The sequence below is a fragment of the Eschrichtius robustus genome, chromosome 2 (assembly GCF_028021215.1).
Source record: "Eschrichtius robustus isolate mEscRob2 chromosome 2, mEscRob2.pri, whole genome shotgun sequence".
Taxonomy (NCBI): Eukaryota; Metazoa; Chordata; class Mammalia; order Artiodactyla; family Eschrichtiidae; genus Eschrichtius; species Eschrichtius robustus.
In genome coordinates, this window is record NC_090825.1 from 1,149,573 (window position 1) to 1,159,584 (window position 10,012).

Below are 10,012 nucleotides of genomic sequence, written 5' to 3' on the forward strand. Positions count from 1 at the left end.
CACTCTTTTCCTGCAAATACAGCCCCAATAGTAAATATTTTAGGTTTTCCAGGTCATAAGGTCTCTGATATAACTACTCAGTTACTACTTTGGCTGCTGTAGAAGGTGTAACAAAACATAAATGAACGGCATGGCTGTTTTCCAATAAAGCTTTATTTACAAAAATGGGTTGCAGGCTGGATCTGGCCTGTGGATTGTAATTTGCTGCCTTTTGACCTAAACCGATTTTTCTGTTGTGCTGCAATCTCAGGGCTCTAAATGCTGGTCCATCCAGGTATCGGGAAGTAGATGAGCTGCAAGGGGTTTGGTCATGCTCTTATCTTAGATCAAACAGAGGCTGATAACCCCAGGAGAGCAGGATGATTCAAAAACTCATCAGGCTGTGACCCTGTGACAGGCGACACCAGGACACTGCATACCACTGGCTTCAGGTCACAGTCTGCAGAGTCCACGGCAGCAGCTCATACCCACTACACACACGTGTGCACAAACACACACACTGCACCCATGTATACACTGCACACAGTTCACACATGCATGCACACTGCACCCACGCATACATGGACACACGTGTGCGCACACAGTTCTCAAGTCTCAGACTAAGGATGACAAACATATTTAATCAATGCCCAAAATACCTTTATATACGTATAAACAAGTTAAATTTCCCTTGACTTAAAGACTGCTATCACGGCCTTCCCTGCTTATCCTGGAGATGGGAAAGTTGAGAACACGAGTCTGAATCCACGGGGAAGCAGCAGTGTGGCTGAACGCAGAGACAGGGCCGAGAGAGAGCCAGCGCACAGAGTGGTCTTCTAAAGAACCTGCATTCTGACGTGGGATAAAGCCAGCTTTCCCTCCTCCCGATGTTCAGTCCTCTGCCTGAGCGCAAACACAGCTTGCGCAGGAGCGAAGAAGGACGCGTTCCCAGGTGGGTCTCAGGCTTGGCTGGATCCGGAGCCACAAGGAGGTGACGCAGGCCGCAGAGTCCACAGCACCCGAAGGTCAGCAGAACGAAGGCTACAGAATGTTTACATGTCATTTTCCTTTCGATGAGGCAGCACCGTCTCACGGGCAGGGATTTCCCAGCCCGAGGGCTACATCTGTCTCTGCTTGTGCTTCGGGTTGGTCTTGCAGTAGACGAACCACCGCCCGCGCCTCTTGACCAAGTAGCAGCCCTTGCAGCGCTTCTTGAGGACGCCCTTGGTCTTGAAGCCCAGGGCCGGCTGCTGCAGGCCGAGTGCCGGGCGCGCGGAGAGGAGCGCGGCCGCCGGGCTGGGGGGCGCACCGACGCGAGGGCAGGCGCGCGGGGGGCACTGAGCGAGCGCGGAGAGCGGGCGGCCACCCAGGTGCAGCAGGGGGCCCACGGCGGAAACCACTTTCCTTAGGAGAGCGGTGGCCATATCGTGGCTGGATCTAGGGAGAAAGAGGAAAAGTTGTCACAGCTGCCGGTGGTTCCTGCCCCCGAGAAAACCTCCTTCCCCGCGTCCCTGCGCTCGGAACGCAGGCCGCGGGTCCGGGAATCCGCGCGCCCCCCGGGAGGGCACGAGCGCGGCGAGCCGCACCGTGTCCCCGCCCGGCGCCGAGACCCCCGCCCGGCCGCCGGGGCCAGACGAGGCCCGCGTCCACGCGACCCCGGGGCGGCCGGGCCGCGGGGCGGGGGCAGAGAGCACGAGGTCCGGAACGGTGTCCGGCTCGAAGGGATCAGCACCCGCTTCCCACCGCAATGACCTCCGCCCGCGTCCCACCCGGGGAAGCCGAGGCCAGGGGTCCCCAGAACGCGCCCTTCCTGAGCCCGGAACCCCCGCCGCCTCCCCTGCCCCTCGGGACCCCCGGAACCCCACCCCCCGACCCCCACCTGGAAAGAGTCCGTCCCTGCCCGCCGGCAGCGCGCCTCGTCAGCCCCTGCGCCTGCGCCGTCGGCAGCGCCTGCGCAGTCCGGCGGAGATGCCGCCGTCCGGAGTGTCCGCCAGGAAGGAAGATGGCAGCAGGGTCACGTGGCGGTCCCCGCGGGGCGGAGCCACGTGGGTGCGGGAGTCGCGGAGCCCCGGGTTCCTCCCCTGCGGGTTGCCTTTCCCCTCCCCGGTCCCCTGCGTACCCAGCCCGCCTCCCCCTCCCGGGACCCTGCGCCCTCCTTCCGGGACTCCCCCAGCCCTGTGGGCCACCAGGCGGCTAAGCTTTGAGGGGAGCTCCCGGGTGGAGGAGGAGGGATGAAAAATGGGAACAAAAGTAGGTATTTTGAATGAAAAAGAAGTCACAACCAAGTAGACTTTTTAAAAAGCTGATAAATATCCGTGTCAAAACAAAATCTAGAAAAACCTCATGTTTGTATTAAGTGGACATCCTGGGAGAAATGTGGCGAGGCTCAGGGGAGCGCATGGAAATAGGCCCTGGTTCTGACTGCAGTTAAATTTATTTCCTCCAACATCTTATTATGAAAACTTCCAAACACAGAGAAAAGTTGAAAGACACTTATGGCGAACACCCCACGTACCCACTGCCCAGATTCCACAGTGAAATCGCCACGCATGTCTTTCCAGGCTGTGTCTGCGTGGACACAACTACTTTCCACGCATACGAAGGTGAGCTGCACACGGGGTGCACCTACGCGCCGCCCTGGCACCGCACGCGCACCCCTGACCCGGCTGCAAGCTGTGGCCCCTGCCCAGGTGAGCTCGGGCCTGCCTCTGAGCATGCGTCCGTGGACACCTTTCCGATCCGGGAGGTATTCTGGGCACTGTCGCCTCTCATTGCCACACCTCCCTGGAGTCCAGGCTGTGGGTGCCCTCAGCTCCTGGGCAGTGGGATGAGCGACTCCACCCCAGCTCTGGGGCTGCTCCCTGCGCCCACCGCCCTCGCCCTTCGGGGGCTGGCCGTGTGAGCTGACCCTCCCGACGGGTCTCTGCACAGGCCGTTTGGAGGAGGCCATGAGGGGCAGGAGAGAAGCAGGGCCGGGACCGCGAGCCAGCGTCCTGCCCAGGTGTGCTCCAGAGCAGCGGGCCTTTCGGGGCTAACCTGCATGAGGGATGCCATCGGCTGCGCTTTACTGGCAGTTTCACTGGGCTCTGCTGCAGAAACCCCAGAACCACAAAGAAATGCGCTCTGTCCAACATGATGTACTTCCAGTTTCCTCTAAGCAAGGACTCATCTCCAACATTCACAACATTCAACATGTAACTCCCCATGATTATCCGTTACCATCGAAGGTAAGCACTGCATCTTCCGTTTCCATCCTCCCCTGCCCTGCCCCTGGTAAGTGGAGCTTCGCTAAGTGCTAAGGTTGCGCGGAGTTCCCCACCTTATCCGGGCTGAGCTCCAGCCGGCCGCACCTGCCTGACCGCACCGCGCGTGCGCGCCTCCCCGGGCGAGGTAAATCCCGGCCGAGCGGTCCCTGCGGAGGCCGTGCGCATGCGTCGGCGCTCGGCGCGTCGGCGCGCGGGGTCGAGGGTCAGCCTGAAAGATGGCGGCGGCGGTGACCTTCCTCAGGCTGCTGGGCCGGGGAGGCGCGGCGGCGCGGAGCCTGCCTGGGGCCGCCAGGTGCTTCGGGGTGCGGACCTCGCCGACCGGGGAGAAGGTCACGCACACCGGCCAGGTAACCCCTGCGGCGCGGAGAGCGCCCTCCCCCTCGGGGCGCCCAGGTGGGCGGAGCCCCGGCTCGGCCCCCGTGTCCCCGGGGTCCAGCGCCCCGGTGCCCCCGGTGCCCCAAGCTCAGTGCCCGTGGTCCAGTCGCCCAGCACCCCGGTCCCTCCTGTTCCTCCGGCCCAGCACCCGGGTCCCACGGTCCAGTCCCTCGGGGCCCCGGGCGCAGTACACGCAGTCCAGTCCCCCAGTGCCCCTGACGCCCCAGACGCAGCGCCTGCGGTCCCGTTTTCGGTCTCCCGCTCCGTCCGGGGCCCCGGGCCCAGTACCCGCAGGGGTCCCGCGGGGCTGTCTGCAGCCACTGTGGTCTCATCCTCGGAGCGAACTCGGAAAGCAGACTGTTATCCCCGGGTAGCCCTTTGGTTACTGTGGGGAGAACTCCAGTGGAGTCAGAAACTGCCAACTGTGTGGGTCCGATCTCCTCATGTTTGTGTAATGTTGAATACCACATTTCAGTAACTCGAGGGTCTGCTGTCGAGTTACTGAAATACAAACACAGCGTTAGGCTATGATCCTCAGCCCGAAGATGAGGGAGTGAGTACCTGTGTTGTTAAAAAAGGTCGCGGAGCAGTTTCGGAGAGGAAGGAAGCCCTGGGGCCTGTGGGATCGAAGGCGGGTGTCCCCCTCCGCCAGGAGTGCTCTCCTCTGCGCCTTCCCCACCTTGCTACTTGCAATTCAGACTACTGCCTGATGTCACGTTAGGAATCGCGCAACTACACTTACTCCTGGTGTGTGTGATCATGAATGGCCTAAACGTTAAGGAAACACTTTTCCTGAAACGTTTATGATTGGTATAAGGTACAGAATTGGGCCGTAAAAAATCACACGTGGTCTTTTTCTTTTCAGGTTTATGACAATAAAGACTACAGGAAAGTTCGATTTGTGGGTCGTCAGAAAGAGGTGAGCGAAAGATCTAGTAAAAGAGAGGTGAGCTTTCATAAGACTTTTTATCACGAAGAAGAAATAAATATTAATCTGTAAAACTTAAGTAAATTCTCCCCAAATTGTGAGCACTCTAGAATCTCTGGAATTCTGCATTTCTTCTACATGTTAAACATGTCTAGTCCTGTTTTGGTTTTTTTCCCCCTGAAATATGTAACATGACATGTTGTGAGTATTCTTTTAGCTTACATGTAAATGGGCGTGATCTTTTCTTTCACTTCTGTGCCTTATACTTCTGAGACTCTCAGGTTAAAGCAGAGTCACATCAGTTTTTTAAAAGTACTCTTTCAGTCACTTTTTGGAGTATGTTTTCCATGGTTCACAACATATAGATTAGGCTGTTTCTTTCAGGGACTTTCGCTGACAAGCTGAAGACAGCACATGGGTGGGTCTTCCCTGAGTGGGTCTGACACACCAGTGCAAACCGCTGGACACTGGAATCCTTTCGCCTCAGCGGTGTGCTTTCTTCCCACTTCCTCTCTCCTGTGCCTGCCGCCTCAGAGGGAGTCCTCAGCGCCCCGGCTCAGGCTTCCCTCCACCCCTCCCCAGCAGTCACCTGGCGTCACTCCTCCCCTTCAGGCAGCCTGTCGATTCTTCCTGCCACCCTCAGCTGTCCCTAAATCGCATCTCCCCTCCCTTTGACCTTGGTTACGTTGTCCATCCCCAGGGTCTGGTTTCCTACTTCCGTTCCCACTTTAAGGGTGTCGTGGGGTGGGGTCTGGCCCCCTGGATGGAGCAGTTCCAGCAGATGCGTCCTGAAGCCCTGGGGTCGACCCTGCCCCCGGCTTTCCATCTCGGCCTGTCACACTCCTCTCTCCTGGGAATTCTACCGTGGCTTCTGGTTTCTGATTGCCCTCGCTGGGGACAGACATCAGGGAGCAACTTAAACACCAAACCAGACATTCCAGAGTTCGTGAAGCCAGTAACGTGTGAATGGAGGGGGCAGTGCTGGTGATGTCGCCTCGCTCAGACCGTCAGCTCACCACAGCCCTGAGCCGGCTGCTACCCTTGACCCCTCCCCGCTCGGCATCTCTGGGGCCTTTTCCTGTCCGAGATCGTGAGCGTCCAGGGCCCCGTGCTCATGTAAGATGTGCAGCAGGTCTCTCTGGCTTTCATCCTCGCGACAAAAATTTGGCGTTTAGTAGTATTTAAAAAGTTTTTTGGTTTCCAAGAGACTGTTGTTTTAAAAGACCTTTAGGCATGCTGGAAATTGCACAGAGAGTACGAGTTCCTATATCCCTCCCCCCTCCACAGTGTCCCTGTCATTCTCCTCTTGCCTGAGCGCGCTGCCTTTGTGAGAAGTGACAGATTTGGACACTTGCTGAATATTGATACGTGTGTTAACTCAAGTCGGTGGTTTAGGTTTACGTGGTAGGTTCACTCTTGGTGTCGTACGTTCTGTGGGTTTGGACAAGTGCATAACGTCTCATATCCAGCACTGCAGTGTGACGCAGAGTATTTCACTGCCCTAAACTCCCCTGTGTGTCACCTCTTCATCCTCCCGCCTGACAGTCCCTGACAGCCACCGATCTTACTGTCTCTGCGGTTTCATTTGGGTGAATTTTAAGAAATAAGCTGAATGTGCTCTTAGTCTGAGGAACGAGGAGAGCGGGAAGCTGGGCGGTCGAGCCGCCTTCGCAGGAAAGGTGGGAAGCGTCCGCGTGTGGCTGCAGCGAGTCTGCCCAGGAGCCCACGGCCCTTGGTGTAGGACCGGCCTTGTGGAGAGGAGATGCTCATGAAGAACGGGGCCCAGCCGCTGCCCCCAGGGAGGGGCAGAAGTCGGCCTGCAGTGGTCCTGTGTCACCAGCCGACCTCCTGTTCCTCTGCGGCGATGGGAGTATTTTCGTTACTTCGTGGTTACACACATGGAATTAAAAGCCGACGTTTCCTGCCCGAGAGCGATGGGCGCCCGCGGCATCCTCAAGCGGAGGGAGGTGCTGGGCCCGGTAATTGGTTAGCATGGCTGTTGTGCCGTGTTTGTCAGTCGGGTGGACCCTGTGGGGCTCCGTTTTCGGGGCGTGGGGCCCCCGGGGCGTGGACAGCAGTGGGGACAACACAGCCACGTGTGTTCTGAGGGGGCTGCACTTCCTCACTCCCTGCTCCCTGTCCGGAAATAGGAATCCCAGGGAAGGCTTTGGGATAGCATCATCTCTAGCCGACACAGCTTTCCAAAAACAGGAATGTCGTCCCCGTTCTGCGGGCTCAGGGCGTCAGCACTGCTGAGCGTCTCAGTGGCAGCGGGTGGGAGGGCTCTGCCCCGCGTTCGGTGCTGCTGGGTGCACGTGGATTATATGCTCAAGTTCTACGAAACTCAGTGCCCCTCCCGCCGTTGTTTGTAAAGATTGATCCTTGTTTTCTTCTCTTCACTGCAGCCTCGGGCCCCTCTGGGTGCAGGTGGGGTTCTGGGCGCCAGAGCGGGGAGCCACGTGGCCTTGGTCCTCCGGGACTGACGGGGCATAACACTTCTCACCATCGTGGTGAGCAGATGCTGGGGTTACTCATGGAGCCAGAATCACAGTGACCTCGGGCAGCGTTTACACCCTGAGTGTTTCATCTGCGTGCTTGTCTGCAGAGGAGTCTGGAAGGGGAAGAGCGGGGCCCCACTGCTGACCGTGTTTGTCCTCTGTTACCATGTTCCGATCCCGTGACCCTTTGGCCTCCAGAGATGGGGGATCTTCGAGATGTGATCTTGCTGTTTTGCACCCTGAGTGTGTCAGCTGGGGTGGGATCCCGCAGCCCCATCAGATCAGATTGGGGTCTGTGTGTGGGTCCAGCTGCTGCCTGTAACGTTGGGCTTCTGCCGGGCTGTGCATGGCGGTTCCGGTTCTGGTTCTGGCTGCTGTGGGTGAGCACCTCCAGCTTCCTCAGCTCAGACAACACTCTGTGCCTCCCAGCTGAGTACCTGCGCCAAGAGAGGCTGGCGCCCCGAGGAAAGAGGAGCAGTGCGTCGCTCTTTCCCTTTATTTACCAGCTGGAAGTCATGAGCTGATTCCTTCCAGTAAGGAAATCAGTGGATTTAGAGCGTCTCTGTGGAGCCGCGGGCTCAAGCACGTTGTGTGTCCGTGCTTCGTGGTTTTGGTGCCGCCGTCCCTCCAGTTTCCCACGTGGAGCAGCCCTTGTAGTCGGAGGCTGCCTTTCCCTCCGTCGCAACGTGGCTCAGCCTCATCTGTCACGTTTCCTGCTCAGGACCCCGCACCAGCTGTTAGTTCAGAGCCCGGCCCCCATAGTGAAGCGGTCGTGGGGACAGCGTGGCTCCTGGCCCCTGGGTCAGCTGCTGCTTCTGGTCTTTTCCAGCAGATAGAGTAGGAGAGCGTGTGTGCGCATGTGTGTCCGTGTGCAGGTGTGAGAGGGAGGATGGGGCAGGGCCAGGAGAGAACAGGTGACGCTGCACGTGAGGCGGGATGTTAACAGAGTGAATCCAGGTAGAGACAAAGGAGAATTGTTTGTACTGTTGTAATTCTTGCCGCTTTTCTGTAAGTTTGAAATTATATCCAAATGAAAAGTTAAAGGTGTGTGTACATGTATTTCATTACTTGTGTATTTTGAAGATCTGCACTGATAGTATTTAAATGAAACGGCACAGAACGTGCCTTTGCTGGCAGTGTGTGCGTGTACGTGGGGGGCGGTCTACATTGATGTAAATTCCACGAGCGCGTCCAGTGTGTGTGCTTGTCTGTACGAGCTTCTCCTCTCTGTCTTTTTCCAGGTGAATGAGAACTTTGCCATCGACCTGATAGCAGAGCAGCCTGTGAGCCAAGTTGAGAGTCGAGTGATATCGTGTGACGGTGGGGGAGGCGCCCTGGGCCACCCCAAAGTGTACATAAACCTGGTAACGTGCCATCCGTCCCCGGACCCCCGTCCGTCTGTCCTGTCCTCACCCCACTGTCCTCACCCTCTCCCACTCGGCCTTGCCCACAGGCCATACGACAGGGCCCGAACAAAGGGCGTGTCCAGGGCAGCTTTGACTGTGACGTGTGTGCAATGCCCTTAGTGTCACCAGCGCTGCTTTCCCTCAGACTTGTAGACATCTGTCTTTCCCAGGGAACCATCGTGTCGGTGCCCGTGTGATCGGTTACCTTGTTGATAACTGCACGCACAGAGCCTTTGAGAAGGAGAGCAGTACACTGGGTGTTAGAGCAGAGAGGGAGGCCTCGGGATAAAGCTCAGGTGCACGTCCGCCCCTGCTGCCATGTCCGGGCTGGACCCCGGCCCCGAGGGGGGGGGGGGCCTCTGCTCTGCGCCCCACCCTCCAGTCCTTCCAGGCCCCTGCTCGAGGGCCAGGAGGGGGACGGGGACCGAGCGTGTGTTCCAGGGCAGGGAGCCTGCAACCCCAGCGAGTCTGGGTGGAGCGGGCTGGACCCAGGGCCTCCGGCACAGCCACGTCCAGCGTCGGGCAGTGACCCCGGAGCTCCGTGGGCGCCCCTGGTTGGCTGTGTGTTTCCAGTGTCTGCTTTCAGTGTCTGAGGTCTACCTGTCTGTAGATTGATGTAGAATACGGAAATAGGAGATCTTTCCCTTTGAATTTTCCAGGACAAAGAAACAAAGACGGGGACGTGTGGCTACTGTGGCCTGCAGTTCCGGCAGCCCTGCCACTAGGGCCGCGAGGGCAGCTCGGTGACACGGACTCCGTCTCTAGTGCTGAATAAAGGGTGTTGTTCTCCAGGATGCCGCGCACAGCTGTTTCTCTCACACAGGTTCACTTAGGACTGTGGCTTAAGGTGGCGTCCCCTCCCGGGCCCCCGCCACATGCTCCTTCCCCCCGCGGGACCGCAGCGGGGGCTGGAAGAAACCGGGGGCCGGGGGAGGGGTGACGTGGCTGCTCGGGGGCCTCGGGCTCCGGCCCGGCTCCGCCCCCGTCACTCATCCGCTGTCGCTCTTTCTGTCCATCTGATCCTCAGGCTCCGGCCAGTGTCTTAAATCCCAAGAAATTAAGTACCTGTTTGAAGGTCTTAACAGTCACATGTGGTCCAAATCAAGTACAATTTGTATATTTAAAACAGTAGTGATTACGATGTATTATAACACAAAAATAAAAATTAATATTATGCGGGAAGAGAATGGAGGCTTGGTGGGGTGATGGGAATTCCAGGAGGAAAAAGCGATGCACGGGGGGCCGAGGAAGCGGCACCTACACCAGAGAAGATTCCTGAGCTGAGGGAGAACCCACAGATCACAGGGCACACCAGTGCTCAGCAAAACTGGCGAGAAAAGACACAACTGGGTGCATTCAGATTATAAAAGCTAAGTTGATGAAACTCTAAACTTTATAGAGTCTAGAGAGAACAAGACCGTGTAAGCTTCCGGATGAAAGGAGAGATGACCATAGTGGCAGAGTTACCGGAAGGGCGTCCGGCATCCACCTTCAACCCTGGAAGCTGGAGGTGGTATGTGGCGCTAACAGTCAGGAATCCTGGGCACGACCAACGTGAAA

At 57.8% G+C, this 10,012-nt stretch overlaps 2 protein-coding genes across 4 annotated transcripts; one reads left to right on the forward strand and one right to left on the reverse strand.

Annotated features, from left to right (window-relative positions):
- Positions 1–604: 604 nt before the first annotated feature.
- MRPL36 (mitochondrial ribosomal protein L36) lies at positions 605–3,410 on the reverse strand. 2 transcript variants are annotated; one of them, XM_068535121.1, is made up of 2 exons: positions 3,299–3,410; positions 605–1,416 (listed from the first exon to the last, which is right to left on the reverse strand). In XM_068535121.1, exon 2 carries the CDS (start codon positions 1,401–1,403, stop codon positions 1,098–1,100), a length of 306 nt encoding a protein of 101 aa, XP_068391222.1. In that variant the 5' UTR covers positions 1,404–1,416; positions 3,299–3,410; the 3' UTR covers positions 605–1,097. The 2 variants fall into 2 exon arrangements, with proteins under 2 accessions (XP_068391222.1, XP_068391223.1); XM_068535122.1 differs by lacking the exon at positions 3,299–3,410 and adding an exon at positions 1,859–2,035.
- A 13-nt stretch (positions 3,411–3,423) lies between these two features.
- On the forward strand, positions 3,424–9,246 carry NDUFS6 (NADH:ubiquinone oxidoreductase subunit S6). 2 transcript variants are annotated; one of them, XM_068535119.1, is made up of 4 exons: positions 3,424–3,592; positions 4,486–4,566; positions 8,288–8,410; positions 9,112–9,246. In XM_068535119.1, the coding sequence occupies exons 1-4, from the start codon at positions 3,461–3,463 to the stop codon at positions 9,175–9,177; spliced, it is 402 nt and encodes a 133-aa protein (XP_068391220.1). In that variant the 5' UTR covers positions 3,424–3,460; the 3' UTR covers positions 9,178–9,246. The 2 variants fall into 2 exon arrangements, with proteins under 2 accessions (XP_068391220.1, XP_068391221.1); XM_068535120.1 differs by having other exon boundaries at positions 4,486–4,539.
- Positions 9,247–10,012: the final 766 nt, after the last annotated feature.

Bases quoted from the DNA above. Each gene is read 5' to 3' on its own strand.
- NDUFS6 (XM_068535119.1), top strand. From the start codon at position 3,461: ATGGCGGCGGCGGTGACCTTCCTCAGGCTGCTGGGCCGGGGAGGCGCG. The intron at 4,567-8,287 runs GTGAGCTTTCAT...GTCTTTTTCCAG, and splicing joins AAAGATCTAGTAAAAGAGAG to GTGAATGAGAACTTTGCCAT. The intron at 8,411-9,111 runs GTAACGTGCCAT...TGAATTTTCCAG, and splicing joins CCAAAGTGTACATAAACCTG to GACAAAGAAACAAAGACGGG.
- MRPL36 (XM_068535121.1), bottom strand. From the start codon at position 1,403: ATGGCCACCGCTCTCCTAAGGAAAGTGGTTTCCGCCGTGGGCCCCCTG.